The sequence below is a fragment of the Gadus morhua genome, chromosome 8 (genome assembly GCF_902167405.1).
Source record: "Gadus morhua chromosome 8, gadMor3.0, whole genome shotgun sequence".
NCBI classification, from domain to species: Eukaryota; Metazoa; Chordata; class Actinopteri; order Gadiformes; family Gadidae; genus Gadus; species Gadus morhua.
In genome coordinates, this window is record NC_044055.1 from 15,683,402 (window position 1) to 15,709,756 (window position 26,355).

Sequence of the window (26,355 nt, forward strand, 5' to 3'; positions counted from 1 at the left end):
ATGATCGCTCTCTATGTATTTCTATTCAAGTCTCTCATCTAAATCATTTTTCTTCCATGAATGGGCACTGGTTTTACTATTATACTTTTGGATAACTGTGAATGGAGTAAATGGCTGCAGTAGAAGTGCCACAGAGCAGTCGTAGTAATATAAATAAGGCACAGCACATGAATTGTGTGTTGTGCAGGTCCAGCTAATAGACCTTCTGTTCTCCTCTCCAATTAACCCGCCGTCTCCCCCCTGGGGGAGTCCTTCCCTGCCCTTTAGAGTGCGGCGGGTTAAGGGGACGCCATAAAATGTGGCCTGCCAAGCCCTTTCAGACGGTAACTGTTCATAAGAGCCAAAACAATAAAATGTACTTGACCTTTAAAACTGTGGGCTCACTGCTAGCCTGTTGATGTGATAAGATGCTGCTAAAGAGGCGCAGCTTGTTAGTATTTGGTGGCGACTTCTTCACATATTCCAAGACAGGATGAATATCTGCAGCCACTGCTAGCCTCAGTGGATGGAAATGTTGGTTAACCAACATGCTATTTACTCTTTAGGTCGTTAGAAGCTAACGGACTAACGAGTTAATAGCATGTTGGCCGATAACGCATCATGCTAGGTCTCGCTGGCGTCGATGAGGGAGGGCAATTCCTCGCCCTGGGAACCAATCAGATAGGATGTTAAATCGAACCTGCGATTGTATTGTGTGGACTACCACATCACAGAAGCACACAATGACAGACAGCGGCGCAGTGTATGTTTTCCCGTCACTATAGAGGAGAGGAATGCCGAGCCAGAGGCGCTGAGAGTCTGACTCCCAGGCCACCGATTAACCTTCTGCTCTCTAGGTCACATGTTCATATGATCCGACTGACGTGGCTTCTGCCGTCATCCCACACGCCACAACATACCAACACACACACACACACACACACACACACACACACACACACACACACACACACACACACACACACACACACACACACACACACACACACACACACACACACACACACACACACAAAATGTCCTGTATGACAGGACAGAAGAACAATGCTACACACACAGAAACACACAGACACATTAATGTCAACCAGCCTATGTTCAAACTGACTAATAATACAGACGCAGACACTTCCTGTCATGACCCTAACCCTGCCATCGCAGAAAAAACACAGCTCAACTGACGACAAACAAAATGTCTCTCTCTTACATGACAACAAAGCGCTCACTGTCATCACGTGGCTTCGCTCGGTCACTCGCACACATACACACACCCGAACACACGCACACCCCGTCACTGCCTTGGGTCCATCTGGTCATCCATACGCGCTTTGATGAACCTGCACTCGTGTCTGTTGACACCTCCATGTGACAGAGCGTGTGCGTGTGTGCGTGCGTGCTTGTTTTAACGGTCCAGCCGCACCTAGAGAGAAGGGGCGCTTGCTACTCGAAGGTATAAATCCGGCGGGAGAGAGTGAATGACGATGGGAGGCAGGGAGAGACGGGGGAGGGGGGGGCGTTACACTACTCAAATTAATGAGGATAGGGGAGAGAGAGGCGAAGGTGAGAGAAAAAGAGAGGTGGGGACTGGAGGAAGAAAAGGGAGGTGGAGGGGGGAGGGAGAGTTAATAAGTAAGAAAGACGGGAGGGAGGGGATGAAGAGAGACAGGTGGAGAGGGAGAGAGAGAGGGAGAGAGAGAGGGTATGGAGAGCGATAGAGGGACGGAGGGGAGAGGAACCGACGGAGACGTGTGAAGGATGAAAAGGACGGAGGAGGAGAGGGGGTGGAGGGTGGAGGGGGGCATAGGAGGAGGTGGAGAAGGAGGGAAGGGTAAATCAAGAGAGATAAAGAATAATCAATGGAATAGAAGGGTGCAAGTGAAGAGAAGGAAAACGATAAGGGAGGGAGCAATAAAAGAGGGATACAAAAGGGTGGAGAGAGGAGAGAGAGATGATGAAGAGGAAGAGAGCGATGAGGAAAATGGGTGAAGAACTAGGTGAAGGTCTTTCTAAGAGTAGCAGAATAATTGGGGAAGACAAAAAACGGAATTGGGGGAAAAGGAGACGTGTATAGAGAGCTATAACAAAGGGAGAGAGAGAAATATTATAAATTGGGCGAACGAGCGAGAGGGGGGGGGGGTGAGAGAGAATATCGGAGGAGAGAGAGAAAAACGTATGATAAATAGGGTTGAAGAATGAGGTGGCATGAGTGAGAGAGAAGATGAGACAGGAGGGAGAGATAGAGGGCAAGCAAGAGCGAAGGAGAGTGAGAAGGAGGGACGGAGATTGGAAGGAGACAGAGGATGAGCAAGGAGAGCGAGATGGAGATCAAGTGAGAGAGTTAGAGACAAAGGGAGGGAGGGAGGGAGGGAGGGAGAAAGGGAGGAGACAGAGGGCGGGTGAGGAGGGAGGCTGGCTCCTGATGCCTGGGGATTGGAACAATAATTTGCTGGTGAAATTAGTCTCATTTTTCACCAGCTTTCCCTGTGTAATGTAAGTAATGTCCTGGTGGAGCCCTGCTGGGGGGAGCTGGAGTCCAGAGAGACCCCACAGCACCAGCACAGCACCAGCACTCCCACTACGCCTGCCTGGTGAACAGACACACATACTGTAGATGGTTCCACAGAGGGTCTTTTCCACAAACAAATATGTCTAAGCCCACTAAAACACACACACACACACACACCAGAGACATCCCCCCCCCCCCCCCACACACACACACACACACACACACACACACACACACACACACACACACACACACAGCTAGACAGATAATCACATTCAAATACACACAGCTAAACAAATCATCACCAACACAAATTGCCGAGACAATCAAATACACACACAGACATACACACCTTGATCATTACAAACTCGCCTGCCCAAATGAGTGTGTACACATAGTCGCACACACATAATTAAAGTAAACGCACACATGCAGGCAGGCGAATGCACAAACACCCGCCCACACAATAGTGCACCGAGAGCGCTTGGGGTCCTCAGATTTCACTAATGTGACAAACAGATGTGAACATTAGTGTGCTGACACGCACGCACGCACGCACGCACGCACGCACGCACACGCACACACACACACGAACAGATGAAGACAGGGGTAATATTAGCGTTAGTGAGGACCGGGGCTAAGCGCTAGTCTAGGAGGGGAAATAAATTAGGACAATAGCAGCATCTCCAGAGAGCTCCTCTCCCTCTCCTCCACCAATGGGAAACCTCCAGAGGTTCCGAGGGGTGTAGCCCCAGACAGGATATTATATTGTTTTACGGTCCATCTGCGACCCCTCTGATACATGGGGATTCATATGTGAAGTGGGGGAGGAGATGCTGGAGGTGGAGGTGGGAGAGGAGCTGGTGGCGGGGGAAGTGGAGGTGGGGGAGGTATGGTGGAGGAGTAGATGGTGGAGGAGATAGTGGAGGAGGCGGAGGAGGTGCAGGGGATGTGGTGGAGGATAGAGGAGATGGAGGCGTGACGATGGTGGAGAAGGTAGTGGAGTTTAAGTGGGTAGGCGTTGAAGTAAGTCCCAAGAGGAGCAGAGGTGAGGAGGGTAGTGGAGGAAGTAAGAGGAGGTAGTGGTGGAGGTGGAGGTAGGGGGGTAGGAGGAGATGGAGGCGGTGAACACCCACCTGTGGGAGAAGGTGTTTTTGGACAGGTTCAGGTAGGAGAGGTCCGCACAGCAGCCCCGCAGGAGAGCCCCGAACAACTGGGAGAGAGAAAGAGAGAGAGAGAGTGGAAGAGAGGTAGAGAGGGGGTGAGAAACACAGAGAGAGAGGGGGTGAGAAAGAGAGGTGATGGAGAGGGAGGTAGTGAGAGAGAGAGTGGGGAGGGAGAGGTATAGAGGGGGTGTGAGAGGGGAAAGAGAGGAGACAGAGAGAGGGAGACGGATGGGCAGAGAGGTAGTGAGAACGAGTGAGGATAGAGAGAGGAGATATATTATTTTTCGTACTTTCGAGACTTATTTAATTACATATACATCTTTTATGTTGAGTTTTAATTTCTACATGCTCCGGCAATGTAGGTTCCCATGCCAACAAAGGCCTTTGAACTAGAGAGGGAGCGAGAGAGCGAGAGAGCGAGAGAGCAAGAGCGAGAGAGAGCGAGCGTCGAGTTTCCACATTTACTTTGGCTCTCATACATTAGTGAAAAGATTACGGCATCAATTTCTTCAAACACAAATGCGATATTGAACAACCCCATGAGTAATATGATGGATTAGCTTCTTACTTGGCAACGCTACTCAAATTACATGAATAAGTCGTAATACATCATTCTCAAAATAGCCTTATCAAGTAAACACCAACCCCCCGCCCACCTCTTCATCCTCCCGGACCAGCAGTAAAAGGGCAGCGAGGACTTGAAAAGGATTTGAGCTTAAGGCGCAAATCTTCTTCAGCCTAGAGGTGGAGGGGGCGCCATAAGGCAAGCCATGCCCCCCGGCCGAGGCCTCGAGCTCCAGTCAGCAGGCACCGCTTTAAAACCCATTGCTAGTACCATGTGCCCTTGAGCTAGGCACCAGGAACCACACACAGAGCCCCCCCCCCCCCCCCCCCCCCTCATATCTCTTTGTGGAGGCCATCAAGCCGCTTAGAGGGAAAACCATACAGCCCGTGTGAGCAGGTCTCAGCTCACCAAGAACATAATGGACTTCCGGCCGACTTCTGGCGAAGGCCATCTTCAATGAGATTCAGGGGAGGGGGAGGAGGTAGTTTACCTTGTGAGGCATCTGGATTCTCAAGATCAAACTGTGCGCCAAACTGTCACACAATCATTCCTGCCAGGCTTCGAGTTATGAACTGCGGGCCAATCATCGAGCGACGTGATCTATGATGCGTGATGGATGCAGATAGACAGATGGTTCAGCCAATCATGTGCCAAGTATTTTAGGAAAGGGCCCACCCCTTTCCAAACAGTTTCCAAGGACGACTTCACAGATGGTTCTGCGTTCCAAAGCATCTGGCGTGCCTGGTTGAGGGGTGTGGCCGGGACGGTTCATTCATTTCATATGAGATGGCTTATTGAGGTGCACTGGGTCAACGTTGGCGCTTTAACAATTCAGAGGAGTCATTTATTGCGTCGGCTTAATCTGCTGGGTGCTCGCGATTCGTTGGCAAATGTCACACTTTAACACACTGACCTCTCTTTATAAATGTCACGGCGGCGACACTAAAATCGGGGGGGTTGGAAGACTTTCAACTAACCTTTAAACTTCTAAATCAAACATCTTGCGGGGCCGAAAGAGGGTTTAAACAAAATTGAAGCGGTTCACACAGAGAATTGGACGCATTGATTTCTTCGGGGCTGGGAGTTGGCTCCAAAAGCTGTGGTGTTGGTGCACCTTTATTTAAAACAGTGATTCATTCAAACAACACTTTAATGTGGCAACGGAGTGCAGAACACCACGTACCTTCTGAAGTGCCATTTCTCAACCGCAGGGATGTGTCTTTAGCAGCAACAACACCAGGAACACATCCCAATACCTCCCGAGTACTTCTGGTGTCCCAACGGAGGCCATAAAATGGAGGCAAGCGCTGCGATTTCACACGAGGCGTGCTGACATCAGGCATGCTACCTCCAAAGAATCTGGAGGATAAATGCTATTTGAGCCATTATATTGTGGGTGCGTGCGTGCGTGTAGGTAGGGGATAGGGAATTCCAATCAACTTGTTGAAATGGCATTCAAGTCTGGGATCTTGAATCAATGATAGGGCAAAGCTCTACCGTCTTATGACAACGGAGACGGGAATGGAACCCGATGAAACCATGACCATGCAGTTGTTATACCCTTTTGGTCCACTTAAAAGCAGGATGGATGCGTTGGATCTTAACATTGGCAGGAACACTAATAGCTGGGGGGGGAAAAAGCGGGAGTTTCAGGTTTCACGTTCCTTTTAATATAAAAGGTTAAATGTGTAACCTGGTACGACATTAATGGATTCCGGTCAAATATTACAAAACGCAACGGATAGCCCCACTTTATCTCCTGCCATCCAAAACCATCCTCCCATCTCTCACGCCGGGATAACCTCGCAGACAAATCGTTTCTCCCCGGCGGTGGAATCCATCATAGGAGAGTCCACTAATCCATATTCAGCAACGTTTAGCATGTCATGTCATGGCAGATGAAAACACAGCCTGATTAATAATTCAACCCACCGGGCCCCTCCGCTGGAGAGAGAAACAAAAGGGGTGACGCGCTGGCAGGGCGGGCTCACCCGGGCAGAGCGAGGGGGGGGGGGGGGGGTGAGCGACAGAGGATGTTAAACTATCAACACTCGCCCTCATGGGTTGTCCTCTGAGCGGCTCCGTGGTCTGACCGCTGGGCAATGCGACCTTGTAGCATTCCGGGTTCAAGTCCTGACCCGACGCTATTCCACAATGACACCACTCACTCTCGCTTTCGACTCTCGGTCCTGTCCGTAAAAACAGGTCCAAATATCCTGTAGCCGCGGGAGGAGATACTCAAAGGTTAAACATGCAGATGAAAGATGTAAAGGCCCGTGTACACGCATCAAATATCCCATACAATATTCATAGCCGCCATTAGCTGCAGGGAGAGTTGTTCCCTAGCATTCTTATTTATAGCGTCTGATATTCCCTCCCCTCCGGCACATTAAGAGCAGTGGGGATTTTGGTAAAGAACAGGCCGCTTTACAAGCCGTCTGACACACACCTCTTAGGGCTCCTCTCCCTCCGAGTGAAGTGGATGTGCCACAGAGCCTGGGAGACCCTGGAGGGAGTTGGTGTAAGAAACCGTCTACCGCCTTGCGTACATAGCGTGGGTACAATAGACGCTCGCGGTAATCCCCCATCAGCCGCGCGTGGGGATCAAGCCAGTTAGCTCAGAGACTCCGCAAAGTGGCTAATGTTTCATGCTACTTATTTGTGTTTGTGTTTTTTCTTTTCACGCCTGCTCTTTTCTTCTCTCCTTTATCTGTAAATGATCAGAAGTATCAGGGGGCGGATGCCAATTACACCGCCAGGTTTAATTGATTCCCAGAGAAGGACACTTTAAATAGTGGTGACAATAAATACTATTCGTCATAATAGTCAGTGTAACCGTGTTGCTGCGCCAATTGCCATGGAAACAATGAGCTTATTTTTAGCCATTGAGGCTAAACTTTTATCTAGAACATTTGAACTCCCCATTGAAGTCTTTTTACTGATAATTTCAACAGCTCGGTGTCATGTCCATACACAAGCAAAGTATTCCGCCATGCCATTTATCCAAAATTACCATCTGAGGAATGCACAAAATCTGAGGATCAATAAAAGTTGCAGGTGAACTTTGCTCACCTGCAACTCCGCTGTGAAGCGGTGAGTCATCGTCTATTAGCCTAAGGCAGTTTTAGTCCAATTTAAACGGAGTGTACCAACTTCCTGATATTCAATTGCAAGAATTACTTCTGAAGTTCCCCTCACATTGGTACTACCGAGCCACTGGTTTGATGAGGGTCATGATAACAAATCGATTGACACCTCGTTGATGTTTTTGCATTACCTCTAGGAGGCCTACAGGTCAGCTGGGGACGCTGGGAATCGAACCCAGTACCACAAGTCTATCCTGCCCTATTTTCCATCACCCCTTTCCCTCTCCCCAGGAGACCTCCAGCATGCTTCCTCCATACATCAAAGCTATTAATAACCAATTCAGGATTTCCACTGACACCCCGCGTGTTTGAAGCAGCCCCCGGTAACGGTATCCATGGTGAACGCTGCTGTGTTGCTGCCCGGCAACGTGATGTAGTGACATAACGGTGCACCAGTCAGCGTTAGGAAGCAGCATTCATCAGCACAAAAGCGGTTTAACGTGCCTTTACTGGTGTGGATTCATGTGCGTGCAGAACGACAACAAAGCGATCAATATGATTACCGTCAATGGGAGGATTTGATTCCCCTTTCACTATTAAATGGAATGTAGTCAAGCTAACGGCCACCCTGTCAGTGTTTAACCATTCATAAGCCTGACGTTAATGCTTCATAAACAACCCTGCAGGCTTCGTTAGACACATTAACAGTGTGACAATTGATTGGTTCCCTTCTATTGTTGCCCCTGTTGAAAGAAACGGAGCCATTGCATCATGGCTTGGCCGCATCAGAAAACAAACCCATATTCAGGGTAAATATAAACGTTGAAATGTGGGGGACTCAACCTTTTATCCAAAAGGGATATTGCTTCGATCCACTATCGAACCACTGACGATGTCATGCTCAACCAGTTGCGCCACACATGACAGCGGGTGACACCAATATGTCACTTGAAGTCAATTTAAGGGAGAAGCCATTGACACCGCCAGCCACCTAGTGACCAGAGGGGACCGGTGTTGCTCAGACGTCAACTGCTTGCACCATCGGAGGAGGAGGAGGAAAAAAAGCCTAGCATGACATTGGGTGCGTACCAAAACGGTTTGTCCACTTAACCTTTGAGGAGAAAGAGTATCTGTAAGTGGTCAAGCAGCATGGAAATTAATCAAGCATTCTTGTTCTTTGGATTATGTTGTTTGGGTGCGAAACTCTGAAGCCCTTTCTGCGCAGGATGCATCGATGTATGCTCAGTACGGGGGCCGCTTCGCCGGGACCATTAGGCCACATCTGGTCTCTCACTACAGTGGAACCAGTTGGTAAGATGTCGATCGAGGACAACAGCTGGAGATTAAGGAAGTGAGGGGGATTCGCTACATGGTGACAGTTGGAACGCGCCCCCGCTGTTTGAACGCCCGCTGATGCGTCTTTGCACCCTCACACAGTCACACCGCCAAACTGTCAAACGACGCAACACCGCGCTAAAAATATTCACCAGTAAACCGGAGGTCTGCGCCCCAGTGGGGGGGAAATGGGTTCCGTCTGTTCAGAATATTAAACTGTCTCCGAGTCTCCCAACATGTACGACATGATCCAAAACAGGACACTTGTTTGTGTACAACGGCTAAAAAATATATGGTTTCAATAATGTAGCATATGCTTTCAACTAACCATCTGAACCAGCTACGATGTTAACTATTAAGCTAGTTAACTTATAGCACTTTCTGCAGCAAAACATTATTTAAGTGTCTTGTATTTTCGGCTGTGACCATCTGAGATCATAAGAATATCTTATCCTCGGTCACAGTGTCTTCATGGTCTGGAATGGTGATTCCTAAACTATAGCAGGCGGTCCCCAGAAGCAGTCACACCTGGATATAGGGAAGAACGTGAACAATTGGAACTCACCAAGTCCACAGTGCAGTCGGTCCCGGAGAGGTCGAGATGGACCAGGCAGTTGGGCTGGGCCAGGAAAAGGTACAGGTTCTGCATCCAGGAGAAGAGAAGTACGTCACAAATACACAGTTTGAGGTTTGAATTCAATGTTGCAGTTTTAAAAAGGGGTTTGTAAACATGGCAGAGCATGTGTGTGTTTGTGTGAATGAGAATGCATGCATGCCTGCCTGCGAAAGTGTGAGCGAGTGTGTGTTACCCTGCATGCATGAGTAAGTATGTTTAGAAGAGTGAGACTGTGCATACAGTGAGGGAATCAGAGAGTGAGTGTGTGTATCTGAGTCAATTCGTGTGTCACATGCGCGTGCAAGGCTCCCAGTGTGTGTGTCCGACGATGTGCGCCTGTGTGCGTGCGTGATTGTGGGTGTCTCACAGTGGCGTCGTCTCCAGAGAGCACCCCAGGGTTCCGGCTGAGGTCCAGGTGGATCAGGGAGTTGGAGTAGTCATCACTCGAGCACAGCGCCTGGGACAGAGACACCACACCTGGGGGGGGGAGGGAGACAGAGACAGAGAGAGACAGACAGACTCTATTGGCAGTAGGGCAGATAAATGCAATCCCTCACTTTCTAAATGAGTTCCTTCCCTGTACTTTTCTTATTTACAATATACTAGTGTACGAGAGTAACATAAAGTCTGGTGGACCAGCATGACATCATTGATACACACTTGGGGTGCGTTTGTGCAATAGCTGTGCAATGGTGAGCCGGTCCGCCCACCATTGTATGCCCGCAGAGCCAGTCTACAGCTTGTGCTTAGCCCAGATCATCAACAGTTGACATTGCCTTTAATGAAGCTCATTAATAGGATGTCATTATCATAAGTATTACAGTCAACGAGGAAGAGGATGTAGGAAATGTTTAGGACGAGTACGAGTTAGTAGGCCATATTTATTTGCGTGTCCCGCTTTTGGTTACAAACTAGTTATAAACAGCGCTGGTGGAAAGAGTCAAAGACAACGGCATTTGAACCACTTGAGAGGAAATGGAGCCTCCGTTTCCCTGAAACCCAACACAAAGTCCTGGCTCCGGAGCGGATCCCGACAGACCCCCCACGGGGAGGCCTGGGCTGCTCATTAAACCCCTCCGTGGGCATCGCCTGCTGAGGAGCAAATATGGGGCGAACTAAAAATAAGAATAAACACACAGTCACCAACACACGAGTGGCGGGGGTAAGGACTGTGTACCAAAACGTTTCTTCTCCAAATGCCCGGGGGGGGTTTTGACGTAACGGTATCTGTGTCATGCCACACCCCCCAAACCAACATTCCCTCTCCCGTCACGCTTGTAGTTTCCCTCTTCCTACCCTTCCACACAGCACTCCCCTCTCCCCACTCTCCCTCCCTCCCTCCCTCCACGCCCACTCTCCCCTCCCCTCCGCACTGTGCCGTCATCAGCTCCCCTCACGCTCTTCCCCCCCCTCCCTTCTCCTCTTCACGCCCACACTCCCATCCCTACACTTGCGTGTCCTCGCCTCAACTCATCCTCTGCACCCCCTCACATCCTCTCCTCCCCCCTCACGCCCTCCCCCCCGGGGGGCTGGCCGGTGAGGTTCTAAACCCATCATCCCCAATTTGGAGCGATTAGCAGGAAGTGGAGCCAGCGAGCGGGATGAGTGATGGGGAGGTCGGGGCCATTCTAATCCGTATCCATCCACTAGCGGGGCTGCAGGTACCGACTCCACCGTCGCTCCGTAATGACAGACGACTCCACCGCGAGGAAACTACACTGTGTGTGTGTGTGTGTGTGTGTGTGTGTGTGTGTGTGTGTGTGTGTGTGTGTGTGTGTGTGTGTGTGTGTGTGTGTGTGTGTGTGTGTGTGTGTGTGTGTGTGTGTGTGTGTGTGTGTGTGTGTGTGAATGTCTAATCTGTCAGTCAGCCCTTGTGTCTATCTGCCTGCCTGTCCGTCCATCTGTCTGTCAAGTGAGACACACACAAACACTTAGACAGAGACCGAGAAACAGAGTGGGGGAGAGAGGGAGAGAAAGGGGGAGAGAGAGAAGGTAGGCTCCCTTGTCTCATTGGATGCATACGTTTGTAGATCTAGATGGGCGAGGTGGGAGGGGTTGGGGGGGGGGCTTGGCGTCTATAAATATTCAACATATAAAAAAAAAAAAAAGAGTAAAACAAGCCTAGCTACTGCAAAGTCATCACCGTCCTTTCAGCACCCCAAGGTCACCGACCACAGCTTCACCCAGCACCCTTAATACACTCCAACCACCGCGTCAGGCAACCGCCTTTCAGAGAGAGAGCGAGAGCGAGAGAGAGAGAGAGAACTGGGATCCACCAGAGTGTGCAGTAATGTCCGGCTGCAGGCCGATCGGGCCTCGGGGTGAGGCAAAGAGCAGAAGTAGGACACTGAACCCGGGGCCCCTGATAGGCTCTCAGTATAGCAGGCAGATAAACGAGCCCAGCGCCCTGGCTGACCATACCGAGCTCAGAGCATACATAAATAATAACCTGCTTAGCTGATCTAGAGTAAAGAAGGCCAGGGTGGAGGGAGAGGGGTGCTGAGGGAGAGAGAGATTGAGGGGTGCCGAGAGAGGGACTGAGAGAGAGAATGTGAGGGATGAAAAGAGAGATGGGAGATGAGAGATAGAGAGAGAGAGATTGAAAGGGATGGAGAGGGATGAAACAGATGAATGGAGAGAGATAGAATGAGGATGAGTGAGAGACGGTCAGAGCCTGATAAGAGATTGAAAGGGATGGAGAGCGATAAGACAAAGATAGCGGAGGGTCAAATTAAGAGAGAGATGCAGGGAAATGTGGAGAGACTGATAAGAGCATATGCGCTGGGGAAGAGAGGCGACAGGGCGGGTCTCTAGCCTTGTCCATGAGTCCGGTTTCTCCACAGATTGTGTTTCACCATGCAGCCTCAGCTTCTTCCAGCATGAAGGTAAACACAGCGCTCATATCTACATGATTAATACATCATGACTATGAAACAGCCAATCGGGCCTCACTTTTTATATCTATATGTATGTACACATATATATGTATGTGCATGATTGTGTGTCCCTACACATGCCTACCCTTGGAGCTGAGCGAGGTCTTGGAGAGGTTGAGGAGGCGCAGACCCTTGTTGAGACGACACACCTGCAGGATGAGGTTGGACACACCTGGGGGGGGGGGGGGAAGAGAGAGAGAGAGAGAGAGAGCGAGAGCGAGAGCGAGAGCGAGAGCGAGAGAGAGAGAGAGAGAGAGAGACAAAGAGAGCGACAGAGCAAGAGAAAGAGACAGCGAGAGATGGAGTGTTGCCAGAGTCCTCAAATGAGCCGTATGATGCACAAGATCACCCCCGGCCAATGCTTAGTGAAGGAGAAGGCTACTATCCATAGCTTACAAAGTACGAGAAAAATTGTGTGTACATTGGTACAGACATACATTAGCACATTTTGTGTGGCTGTGTCTGAATGTTAAATTAGTGGCAAGGCTGCCGGCTGGTCCAAACATCTGCATAAGAGGATACTTCCCCAAAGCTACTACAAGCAACATTTCTCTGACATGGTCATTAAGGAGCAGGCCGGGCTTTGGGTCACTTGCTCAGGGAGGCTTTAGGGTGGACTGCGGATGTGAGGGGATTAAACCCAGTACCTTTCAGCTGTCACTAAAGCCATCATCATGAGCACTAGACTGTCCCTCTTCAGACAGGGCTCTCAATGACAAACACAGCCATGATAAAACGAAGCAATAAAAGTGTTAAAACCAACAGAAGCAATCTTGGCTCGATCGGCAACGTGTGAAGGAGCAAATAGAAATGAGGTATAAAAATACAAACTTAAAATCTATTGATGGGGTGGAGGGAGGGAAGGCGCTGCCGTCAATGAAGTGTAGCAGAAGTGAGGACAGACTGAGAGCAGACGGAGACAGACGGGCTACGACGGTGTTTCTGCAGAAACACCGAGTTGAGTAGGATTACATAGTAAATGAATAAACCTGCTGCAGGCACAGAGAGAGTCTCTCTCTCCCTCTCCCCCTTTCTGCCTCTCTCCCTCTCTCTCTCTCTCAGGGACGTCCGAGCTCAGATGTAAACACAGAGAGAGATTGGGAGATAGACTGTGTAAGAGGGCCAGAGAGAAAGAAACACTGAGCTTGAGACAGCCAAAAAACAGGAGAGTGAACTAAAGAGAGTGACCGAGAGAGAAAGTGAGCGCATGCCAGAGAGTGTGAGCGAGCCAGAGTGTGTGTGTGTGTGTGTGTGTGTGTGTGTGTGTGTGTGTGTGTGTGTGTGTGTGTGTGTGTGTGTGTGTGTGTGTGTGTGTGTGTGTGTGTGTGTGTGTGTGTGTGTGTGTGTGTGTGTGTGTGTACCTTGGTTGTCCAGTGTGTTATGTGACAGGTTGAGGGAGTGGATCACGGACGACGGGTTTTCCGACAGTGCGGAGGCCATCTTCTGGGGGAAGTCCCTGTGGAGACATCCCAACCCTCAGAATAAATCACCCGGCCTCTGAGAAGACATGCCAGCCATCAAACCCTCCTCAATGCAGCCGGGGCTCTGCCGCACTGCAACCCCTGTTGGAGCTCCGACGATCCGACACGTCCCAAAAGCAGCTTAATCGTTATGCTAATTCGCTATGCCCGGAGGTGGGCTGATTCATTTAGAGCCTTATTGAATTGGGACTTTGGTTCTGCATGTTTTGGTTCTAGGAGCAGCTAGCTTGGTTCCCCTCAGGAACGTGCTGTTGAGGAGCTTCCACATCAGTGTCACGAGGGCACGATGCGGGGGGGGGGTGGTGGTTCCACAAAAGGGGGGCAGGAGGGTATACAAGCACCAACAGGCAGAAGCGGAAGGGACAAAAGTAGCAAAAAGAAGCAAAGGAGGCGTGGGCCTTGTGCGTGCTTGTTTGGTATGACAAGGAACGTGGGCGTAAAGTTAGAGGAGGAGCAAGGAAGGAAGATGTGTGAGGAGGAAAGGAGGAGGGAAACAAGAGGAGGAGGACAGCAGACTTTTGGCAGAGGGGAGCATGCAAAGAACGAGAGAGAAGGATGAAGAGGAAGAGGAGGAAGATGCACATTTTGGGTCGGATGGAAGAGAGAGCCATGGGGGAGACAGACAGAGACAAAGAAGATAAATAGAGACAAAGAGAGCTAGACTCACGACTTGAGGCCGGCGTTCTCCAGCGTCAGCTCCTCCAGGCTGTTGGACTTGCTGACGGTGTGGAGCACCTGGTCCACCACCTCCGAGCCCTGACGAACACACCAAGGAAGAGAGGCTGATTCAGGGGCAGAGGTCCGCCATGCCCCCCTCTCCCGCCAGCGCACCCCAGCCAGGCCCCTGGCTGACTGCATAGCTCCAGGTGGTTAAAGCAGCTCGTCACAGGGATGGAGTGACTCCCTTCCATTTCCCCAGGTCTCGAATTTTCCTCAAGAATCGATTCTTAAAAAATGTCTTCATTGGGATCGACTCCAAACCGTTGGATCGAAGGAACAGAAACTTAAAGCGACACTGTAATATTTTAAGTCATTTATTACCTCAAATCAACGTATTCATTCATAAATAAGTCCTCATTGGTGTAAAATTATCTCTGCCAAAAATGTCACTTATCCTCCTGAGCGAAGAATAATTAATAAGTAGTTACATAGGATGGGTAAGCTTCATGGAGGCTTCCATGTTCTTCCGGTCTATGAACTGCCGAGAAGGACAAAAAGCACTACGTACTACAGGAAATGCAAACGCGTTTTCACTCTGAGCCAGCGTGAATGATGACTGAAATAATTCACTATCTTGCTCGAGGAATAATTACTCATACATCATTAGCTTACACTAATGATTAAATGCAGTTTGAAATTTGTTTGAAAAAACAAACCTCATCATCACTCGAATGACTCGATGAGGTAGTATTGGATGTCATGACACAGCTTCTTGGCACATACTGCCCACCGTAGTTTTTGAACAAGCGAACACTATAAGTTTGAATGCAATATACAATTGTACCACTAGATTCAAGTAATTTTTACACAGTGTCCGTTTAAAGGATGGAATGTAAAAAGTATTTGAGGGGAAATGGCCTTGGCGTTCATCCACCATTAATGACAGAAATGTGATGTGAGGATAGTTGTTTGATGTTGACTTAGCCCATCTCTGTATCAGCCATTTTAGATTTTAGAGAGCTCTCAAGTTATTTCTGTCCAATCAGGTCATCTCTTCCCTGATTGGTTCTGAGAATTCATCTTGCTTATCAATCAAAGCTGCGTGAAATGCAACACTTGTAAGTACTGGAGAAAACCAGGGGAAAAAAAAAACTCTTCCACTCTTCTCTACTCTCTCTCTTAACTCTCAAATAATAACTACAGAATCTTTTACTTGATTTTTTATGTGATTTAATTTGAAATCGGGGTCAATTAAGAATTTATTTGAACAGAATTGGGGATCGCTGATCCCTAGTGTATTATCTGTCAAGTTAGGAAGAGTAAGCACTGAATAAAGGAACCATGACACCTTGTATTTCAGATTTCTATGCTGCTCGGCACGCGCTCCAGTCGTCATTAAAACTGGGTAACGCAGCACTATAACCTTTCTTTCTGTAGCTCCTCCGAATTTGATTGCTTGCTTTTGATTGCTCTTAGCCTCACTTGGAAGAAACTCATTTTGGATAAAAAGTGTCTGCTTAAGGAATCACTACGAATGTAAATGAAGTCACTATTACCATTTGCTTATATTTTATCCAAAGCACTTTACGGCTGGCACCCTGAGAACAGCAGCAGTGGCGAGTCATATGTCAACAGTGGTGAAGCTAGGGCGACTAGCTGGCCAGAACTTTTACCATCGTCATCGTCAGTAAGTAGTTATGTAGTGAATATGTTTTTTATCTGCAGGATAAAATCTAAACAATGTTTTGGCTGGGAAGTTACATCACAAAAAAAATGTTTTTAAGGTTTGATTTTTCCTGAAAACAACCCTGGTCTCTTGGGGGGCCTCCCTCTGTCTGATCACAGCGAGATGGGGCTTACGTAATGTAATAATAGTCTTATCCTTCTACAAAGTTACACATTTTTGGGGCTTTTCAAGCAGAGTTTTCCGCAGCAACACGAGCTGCTCTTTAACGCTGAAGCAAGAGCTCTGGGCTCCTCTGGTACAGAGATAAACACGTGGACTCAGACGGGTTCTAATAACGCCAGTAGAAAGACAACAGCCTGACGCCCAACCGGCTGGCGAGTCCGGATCCATTCCGTTTGATTCATGGAAAGACTCTCAACGCATTCTCGGGGTGGCTGTTGTTTCTCGTATGAATATTTCATGAAATCAGCCAAAATCACGGCCGCGGCTACAACCAAAGAACAGGACTTCAATCTGGCCGACACGCTTAGAGTGCGAGGAGATGGAGAAGAATCCAAAGAATAACAAATCAGGGTTATCAGCGGAAAACTTTGGTCAGTGAACTTCAATGGCACTCTGGTACGTCTGAAGAGATACGGCACATGTTGATGCTAGTGTACGGCTTTATCTTTGTAGTTCCTGCCTTGTGATAATAATAATAATAATAATAATAATAATAATAATAATAATAATAATTATACAGCGTCTAGAGTTACAGGAGACTTTTCGTCTTCTCCTCCTTTGCATCTATTATGCATGCGCTGTATGATTATGATGAAGCTACGCCCGCCCACTGCCACTGCTGTCGTTTCCCAAAAATTAATATAGCACACTAGAGAGCTTCTCCGAGGCACTGGAGATAGTGTTACGAGGAACTCGATATAGCAGATTAAAGAAGGTGACATTTGTAACCATCTATAGCGATAGTACCTATGGGATGGAGATACTTACTAGGGGAATAGTTATGGATACTACAGAGATGGGTACTAGAGGCTAGTTACAATATAGATGGTTACAGTTACTATAGATAAGGTTACTAGGGAATGGGTTGGTTTGCATAGAGATGGTTATTGGAGTCTCGTTACAATATAGATGATTACTAGAGGATGGGTATGGTTTGTATCAATATAGTTACTAGGGGCAATCACTTTAGAGATGGTTACTATAGAGATGGTTACCAGGGGATGGATACGGTTACTATAGAGATGGTTACCAGGGGATGGATACGGTTACTATAGAGATGGTTACCAGGCGCATGTCCTTGCAGTGGAGTTTGGTGAACCACGTGTTGTACGCCATGGACGCCACAATCACCGCCAAGTCCCTGGAACACACACACACACACACACACACACACACACACACACACACACACACACACACACACACACACACACACACACACAGTTAGATAAAGGAAAACCCTTGAATTAGCAGAGCTCATCTGCTGCAGGCCATTTCGATGTCATTGATCCATAAATTTACATTACGGCGAAACTTCTTTCTCCCTAGCCCCTCCCCCGGCCAACGGCAGTTCATCATCCTGACAGAGGGGGGGATGGGAGCACAACGCACCGGGACACCCTTCTGATCATGTGACTGATGTGGCTCCCTGCTGGGGGCTGGGCAGAGGGCGGAGATGGGGAGCGGGGGGGAGCGGGGGCAGCGGGGAGGTTGAGGGATTTGCTGCAGGGGGAAGATGGTGGGGGAGAAAGAGGGGGGAGAACGTGGTGGAGGAAGGAGATAGAGGAGGGGTGGAGGGAAGATAGGGAGAGGACGGAGATGGGGCGGAAGGAGAAGATGGAGGGCGAGAGATCGGAGGGGGGAGATGGCGGAGAAACGGGTAGAGATGGGAGGGAGCAGAGGGTGCAAAGGAGGGATGGAATGGAAGATGGGGGGTGTAGGTTAAGGAGTGGGAGGGAGAGTAGGGGGTGGAGGGGAGAGAGGGTTGGGGGCAGGGGGATGGAGGGGTGGCTCCATCAAGAGGGAAAAAGGGGGGAGAGAGGCAGGACAGAGATGGAGAGGGCGGTCGATGGATGGGGTCGTTGTTTACTCAATACGAACACGTTGAGATTCTGAGTACGGACCCCTGGTGTAAACACACACACGCGCACGCACGCCAACTGGCCCACTGCCTGTGCATAATTGTTTGTGCGCGTGTTGTTGTCTGTGAGGGAGAGAGACAAATGAAAATGGAGTGGAAAGTTGTGAGGGAGGAACCAGAGACTAGAAAGCGAGGAGAAGATGAGAGAGAATATTGAGCGGGAGAGAGTGAGACAGGGCAAGAGGAAAGGAGAGAATAGAGGAAGAGCTTAGGGATAGGAAGAGAGAAGTAAAACAACGGACGAGATGGACGGAAAATGGAGGGATAGGAGAGAGGGAGGTAATGGAAGGATACATAAAATGACAGAGTGTGTGTGTGAATGTATACGCGTGTGTGTGAATGTATACGCGTGTGTGTGAATGTATACGCGTGTGTGTGAATGTATACGCGTGTGTGTGAATGTATACGCGTGTGTGTGAATGTATACGCGTGTGTGTGAATGTATACGCGTGTGTGTGAATGTATACGCGTGTGTGTGAATGTATACGCGTGTGTGTGAATGTATACGCGCGCGTATACATTGTGTGTGTGTGCTATGCGTCTCAATTGTCCACCTGAAACACTTCCATACACCACTTGACAAGTAGTAGAGGAAGAGGAAGAGGGGGGCGGAGAGCAAGTCGGGGGACGGACGAAGGGGAGGTTCACAAGAGTACAGAGATAAAGTCAGGCGAGGAATGGAAAGAGGAAAAAGAAGGGATGACTGTGTGTGTGTGTGTGTGTGTGTGTGTGTGTGTGTGTGTGTGTGTGTGTGTGTGTGTGTGTGTGTGTGTGTGTGTGTGTGTGTGTGTGTGTGTGTGTGTGCGCGCGCTTTACACAAAGAGGGCAGGACTTTAGATCTCAGAGTAAGATGGCTGCAGGCCCCATTCCTTTAAGCCAGAACAACCACAGCACTCCTTCCCAAACGCATGGTGTGCGTGCGTGTCTGTGTGTGCGCTAGAGTGGCTCTTTGCACTTGTCATAATGCATTCATCATCAACAAGGTTTGGGTTTCGACAGCAGATCATGCAATTGACCTCTGGCAATGGGGCACGCGTGTGTGCGAGTGAGAGAGTGAGAGAGTGAGAGAGTGAGCATGTGACAAGGGAGACAGACAAACGCACACACTTCCATTGGAAGCATCTGGTCCCAGTGAAAACACACCAACCCTTTTCCAGCCCCCTCAAAGGAGTCGACCCAGTGACAGGTCCTTTAAATATCCAGAGACCACCTGACGTCTGGAGCGTGACTCAGGTGGAGGGGGCCGAGGGGGGAGGGGGTAATGGAAGATGTGTCGCCAATACCAAAAGAGGCAGACAGCCACACAGGGGATGTCTAAAGAAGAGGCAGGCACTGTGTGTGTGTGTGTGTGTGTGTGTGTGTGTGTGTGTGTGTGTGTGTGTGTGTGTGTTTCTGTGTGTGTCTGTTTGTGTGTAAACCAGCTGTCTGCAGAGTTCTTAAAGCTAAAAAACACTCAAGCATAACGCTACTTCTCCCAAACCTACTCCTCTCCCCACACACCGGAAACAACAAGTAACACACACACACACACACACACACACACAGGCTTACTCACTCTGCTGCTAGGGACACACACACACACAAACACACAGGCTTACTTACTCTGCTGCTCGGGACAGGGAGGGAGGGAGGGAGGGACACACACACACACACACACACACACACACACACACACACACACACACACACACACACACACACACACACACACACACACACACACACACACACACACACACACACACAGCGGGGGCCATTTGGGCACATCAGAGACGGAAGAGGAAAGTGGGTCGTCAGGGTAAGGGACCGGTTTGGAGGGGGGGGGGGGGGGGGGGGTGATCACACAGGAGAGATCAACTGCAGCAGTCGGAGTCAAGAATAAATAAAACCCAAATTACAAGGAAGAACAGTGATGATGATGCTAGTGGCTACATGAGACTGAAAGAGCAAGAGAGAGGGTCACAGACAGGAACAAAAGGAAAGAGGAAGACCAATAGAAGACAGAAGTGAAGACCAAGATAAACAGATATTAGAAGAGAGACAGGCGTACAGACGGGGAGAAACAGAACGAGAGAAAGAGGAGAAGACAGAAAGAGAGATGCACAGGGATAATCACAAAGATTGACAGAGAGAGAGACAGAGACAGACCGAGAGCGAGAGAGAGAACGAGCAAGAATGAGAACGACAGAGAGCCAGAGACATGCACACAGAGCCAAAGAAAGCACCGGAACGAGAGAGTGTGAGTGACTGGGAACGAGAGAAAGAGACAAAGCGAGAGAGGCACAGAGAGGCTGGCAACGTAAGGAACGGCTGAGTGGAGGCAGAGGTGTGGGGAGGCTCGTCAGCGGCGCGGGCTCCCGGGCACTGGTGGTTCACACGGAGGCCAACGCTCCGTCTACAACACGGTTCCCTGCGGCGCCTTCCTCCATCCCTCCTCCCCCTCATCTTAAGAACACAACGTGTAATTAAAACCCTTCTCCTCTTCCATTCATCTCGTCAAAACATTTTGTTGACACTAAAGCTCCCGAATAGGTGCGTTTGTTTTGACATCCCGGGACTTTAAGCTGGCAGGTGGATGAGGTGAAGAGCAGAACAACAAACACATCTTTGTTCCCCCTGATATATATATATATATATATATCCACATAAAATCTGCTTCGGCAGCCTTTTGAACACCGATACAGAAATAGATGCTTTTAAGTATTTAACCATGCTGGCAGCAAGTCAATCAGAAAACAAAATCAATAATGTCTAATCCATACCAATATTATGGTCTGTTTAGCCCGCAAGAAAATATGAAGTGATGTATTCATCCAAACGTGACATTTCCGTCAGGTTCCGATAATATTCAAAAAGACCCAAATGTCAGGCCTTAGTCGGTAAAGGTCAGCCGCGCGCGTGTGCGTGCGTGCGCGTGTGCGTGCGTGCGTGCCTGCCCGGGTGTGTGTGTGTGTGTATGTGCACGCATGCTAGGCAGGTGAGCCAGGGCTGAATGTGCGCATGCATAAAGAAAACAAAATGGTGCGTTGATCCGGCTGAGGTCGTCACGGCAACGGATAAGAGCTGACATTGCGGTTTGTAGCCGCGGGGCAAACGCTGCGCTAGGAACGAAAGAACAGGTATATGAAGAGAAGGCCTTGTAAGGCCTGCACTTTAAGGACAAGGGGATTACGCTGGCCCACTCCTACATAGCCATTATGAAGCAAATTGCTCAAAGCGATTATAATAACATGATTAATTAGCAGATAAGGCTTATTAAGGAGCCCATTAGGGTCAGGGCACCTTCTTAAACCATGGGGGGGATCAAACACCACAACTTTCAAACACCGACCGGTTAGTGGCTAGGGAGATTGACTCCCCGCTGCCAGGGTGAGGGTTCGAACCCCGAAGCTGTTCATGTTGCGTGAACGCTGGAATCAATGTAACCACAGTTCCACTCAGCTGAACTTCCAACACTCCAAAAACAAAAAGTATGCTCATCTCAAACCTCCCACCCCAACATGTCTAGACTCTGCCTCCCCTGACGCAGAGACAATAGAACACACCCCCACTTCCTGGTGCAACCTCCGGCGACAGAGGAAGTGCAGCGGGACGTTTCTATGAAAGGCTCCGCCGGCAGCCAAGTGGAGAATCGGGTGTGGAGCCGCTATGGGGACATGGAGCTGAGTTTCTGCCTCCTCTGATGGGGCGGAGACAAGCCTGCTCATGTGTAAACAAAGCCCTGACTAGACACTAACACGACAGAGAGGGGTGGAGGCACAGGCATTGAGCATACGAGGGAGCAGGGGGGAGGAAACGGAGACAGTAACACAAATGAGAATTGAGGAGATGGATAAGTATGTAGGTAAAAAGGTACCCTGTGTGTGTTTGCACAAGTGTGTGCGTCTGTGTGTGTGGTTATGTAACAGTGTGGGATATCCACCAGGAGAAAGGAAAGTGAGCATGAAAGCGTGGGATAAAGACGACTGACAGCTGACAGGCCGTATCAGCCGGGACTGGCTGTCAGCATCAGTTCAGAGGACGCTGGGGGAAGAACTACCCGAGTCCCCGGCCTTCACAGAGGCCTAAAGCAGTGAGCATGAAGACGCTCACGTTGTCATGAATGATAGTAGAGGTAGGAAGACGAATCAGATTATTAATATAGGTTATGAATCTTATATTTGTCATATATTTCATAGTTAATGATAGTGTTGTATTCATAATAGGTCATCCGAGAGCAGACAATGGGGGTTTTATGGGTTGTATTGCATCAGTGGAAATTGATCCCGACAGGGGCCTTAATGTTAGCGTAGATAATAATCTGAATTTGTGCAGGGCCTCCAACATGAACCGACAGATTCAAATGTCCTCCGATGGCACCGGCTCCATGTCCCCATAGCCCCATAGAGTGACATTTATTTTTCCGTCTTTGTAACACTTGAAATGTTTGGCACTGGTGTCGGAGTTATTACTTTCAGGATCAAATACTGATCAAATACACAACACCATATTTTAAAATGATGAAAAACTGATAGGCCAATTACCTTTCTCCCGGGATAAAAATACAGAAGGTCAGCTCTGCCTCAGTGCTGTTTACAAATTCATTTATTCCTTTATGTGTTTTCAAAAGGTCTGCCTTGTCCATTGACACCGGGATTCGCGTCAAGTCGTTTATTTGGCTAACGATGTTAACCCAGACACAGTTTTGTTGTAGCGTTGATTAGCGACAAGGACAGCAGCAGGCTCCTGCTAGCTGCTAATAGGAACTAACTGTGAGGGATGGATAAAGTTAGCAAATCATTGTGGAAAGAGAATGGCATGTTGAGGTAAAAAAACAAAAAACATAATGATTTCCCCGCATTTCTTTCTCGTTTCCGGGGCAGTTTATCGTTTTATAAGCCCATTTCCGTGTATCAGAAACCGTCATCAATGACATCAAAATGGCAAATTGAAAACAAAGCACGTGTGAGTCTGAATGAAAGAGTTACCGGCTGTCGAGGTGGCTGAAATCCAACAGGTTGAACTCTCGGTTATCCTGAGAGTGGTAGATTGTGTCGACATCCTGGGTGGAGGAATAAACAGACAAACACACAGTGAGCGCAGAGGGAGCACGGAATAGATTAAAGAAGCACTTAAGATACATAGGGCGGACAGATGAGAATCACAACACAGATCAAAAGGCTGATTGATCAGGGTAAAAGGGCTGCGCTCCAACCACAGCCTTGATAAAAGCCCTAAATGAGGCGTCTTCTAGATTAGAGGAGTAAGGAGGCGTTGTGGGATGCGTGGCTCACCCACTGCACCTCCTCCTTGCAGCCGATCCCGTTGTAGTCACACAGCGCCGCGTAGGTCTCAGAGAAACCCCCTGGGGGAGGAGGAGGGGAGGGGGAGGAGGAGGAGGGGGGGAAGAGGCGGAGGAGGGACGCAGAGGAATGTCAGGGGGAGGAAGAGGAGGAGAGGCAAGGGGAAGAGGAGAAGAAGCGGGTAGAGGAAGAGGGTAGGAGGAGGAGGAAGGGAGAGAGGGAGGGGAGGAGGAGAGGGAGGAGAGGAGGAGGACAGAGTAAAGGAGGAGAAGGGGAGGAGCATGAGACAAAACAGGGAGGACGGTGGGGATAAAATGAGCAGTGATGGAGAACAAATGAGAGGACAGCAGGGGACGACAAGAAGGGGGATACGAGCAGGAGGAGACGATGAAGGGATGAGATGGGGAGAACAGGGGAATGAAAATGGGCCAAAGTTCAAAAGGAACCGTATGAGCGGAAGATTCTCTGTACACTATCCAGGTGAGATCAAAGTGTTGACCGTGAAAGAACTGGTTGAATAACGGAATAACCAACAGATCAGAGAGGAAATCTGACAACAATCTGGATCCCCACCGTCCTAGTTCAGATCTGCCCTCCAGAGGAACTTGACAGAGTAAGAAGTTCTGTTAAGGTATAGTTTATGTTTCGTATGCAGTAGGGATAGCATACCGACTTGGGTGTTTGATTCCCAGTAGGTAAAGGTTCCGGGTTTGATCCCCGATGCCAGCAGGCTACCTGTAGAAACCATGGAGCTGGCTGACCCAACTACCACAGAAGCTGGCTTTTCACCTGCATCTGTATTCACAGTGAGTCACTCTAGGCAAAACATAGCTCTGTGTGTGTGCGTGAGCGTGGCGTTGAACAGGGCAGCTCACCACAGGTTTTTTGGGCTTCTAGCGATGAATCAGAAGTAGGCGAAAACTTGTGAACGCCGTCTGCCACCTCCCCCTCTGCTCGACATATAGGAGGCCTGAGAGAGAGAGAGCGAGAGAGAGCGAGAGCGAGAGAAAGAGAAAGAGAGAGAAGGAGAAAGAGAAAGAGAGAGTCAGCCTTCTCCACTTGCGTCACCTGAAAGAATCCTTTGAATTAAGGGAGGAAAGACACAGCCAGATCTCATTTAGATCAAAATCCAAAATGGGAAAAATTCGATTTCCTTTGCCCTTAGTTGCTCTTGAACAAGCAGGCGAGGAGGACCAGCATGTCAAGTTGAAATGACGAACCAAAAAGTCTGATTCATAAAAAGAACAACTCAAAGGGATATTATATTGGAATAGCATATGCGGCTTGTTTTCAAGTAAAATTTAATAGATATGCATCTTTTATCCCATATCAATAATATCTCCTCCCATATCTTGATCTGAAATGTATCTCTTTCTCATTCTTTATTAAACATTAATCCATATATTAATCTTTGTCTATGCCTCAATCCATTTTCCTTCAGTTATAACTTGAGCTCAAGATGAGCACAGTGCATGAACACACTAGGGAGCTAACCGCACAAACAACTGCAGCGACCGCTGGTATGTTTGAGTCTCGCTCTCTCGCTCGCTCTCTAACTATCTTTCCGTTACAAATTACATTTTCTTACTATCAGCTTACAGTGTATTAAGACAACAACCAAGATGCTATTAGGAGCAGTCTATGTCCAGTATGGTTATGAAAATAACTGATGACTTGAGTCATCAGATGGAGGTGGGAACACCATGAACAGGCTGTCCCGTTGCTGTAAATGATGAACCCCGGGGGAGGTTAGGTGGCCAAGGAGAGATGGTTTACTCTGCTTATACCACAGTCACCATCAATGAGTAGATCTTTGCTACTTTCATCTAGAAGGTTATTGTTGTTGTTTTTTTATCGGCTCAATGAGCTGAAATTTACATATTATTCTGCAATGGTCTATAGTTCTATATGACCGTTGTTTATAATGTTTGTAGCGCATTGATTTAGAGTTGTTAAAGGCAGAGGTGTGCTGTTATTAAAAAAAAATAAGGAAAATACAATATGAAAGATATATATCTTGGAACAAACCAGATTCTAGTTTTCAAACACGAAGTCCTAATGTAAAGCAAGCATGTATTTGGTAAAATAAACCCTGACAAGAATTACCAATACCTGCTTATGATTGCTACTTACTAAAGAAATCAACAACTTGATGCAACCTATATAAACCAAAAAGTTATTTTATTGATTTAAAAATGAATTGATTCCCTCCGCATTTAAAATAGTCAACAGTTGGATATAGCCCCCTAAGCAGTGGTCTGCTATCCAGAAATATCAGGGAGTTGAATGCCGTGATTGACCAATCAGAATTTAATATTTATCAAAGCCATGTCATAAATCAATTGAACGAGTTATATGTAATGGATTAATTCCTCTTCAAAAGAGCAGCCGCAACCGCATGGACCCGTTCCTACATATGTTGGGTTTATCCCTTCTGCTTTCCACGTCATTCCCCGGGCAACACAGACCTACTTAATCCTATTTGGCAGATCAATGAAAAACACCTCACCGTATCCCTGACCTTAATCCCCCACACCCCCCGCCTTATCTGCCCCCCTGATCCTGTCCCAAGGGCTGGTGCCTATCTCCATGTCTATCTCACCTCCCGTCTACTGTAACTAACAAGGTATCCCCCTTTCCTGTTTCGTCGTCCTTCTCCCACAGTGTTCTCCGCCCGTACTGTTTACACTTCCACAAATTACTAACATGGTATCTAATCTCCCGGAATCCTCCTCCTCCTCCTCCCCCCCAACCCAATCACTCACAAGGTATCCAATCTTCTCAGCAGCCCCTCCCCCCCCCCCCCCCCCCCCTTTTGATTTGAACCCTCCCCCTCTCCCCTCCTTCTCACCACTACATGGTACTGTATGGCTTGAGAACCTCACCAACTTGTTA

General features: G+C 48.5%; 1 protein-coding gene across 1 annotated transcript in view; it reads right to left on the reverse strand.

The window, feature by feature from the left end:
- Positions 1-26,355, reverse strand: part of carmil3 (capping protein regulator and myosin 1 linker 3) — a 90,807-nt gene that overhangs the window by 44,733 nt on the left and 19,719 nt on the right. Inside the window, exons 6-15 of the mRNA XM_030364162.1 lie at positions 24,336-24,430; positions 23,452-23,522; positions 23,146-23,219; positions 17,323-17,398; positions 14,356-14,444; positions 13,569-13,663; positions 12,293-12,379; positions 9,639-9,748; positions 9,221-9,298; positions 3,640-3,716 (exon numbers count right to left, since the gene is read on the reverse strand). Coding sequence (XP_030220022.1) covers positions 3,640-3,716; positions 9,221-9,298; positions 9,639-9,748; positions 12,293-12,379; positions 13,569-13,663; positions 14,356-14,444; positions 17,323-17,398; positions 23,146-23,219; positions 23,452-23,522; positions 24,336-24,430 — 852 coding nt within the window. The remainder of the gene's footprint in view (positions 1-3,639; positions 3,717-9,220; positions 9,299-9,638; positions 9,749-12,292; positions 12,380-13,568; positions 13,664-14,355; positions 14,445-17,322; positions 17,399-23,145; positions 23,220-23,451; positions 23,523-24,335; positions 24,431-26,355) is intronic.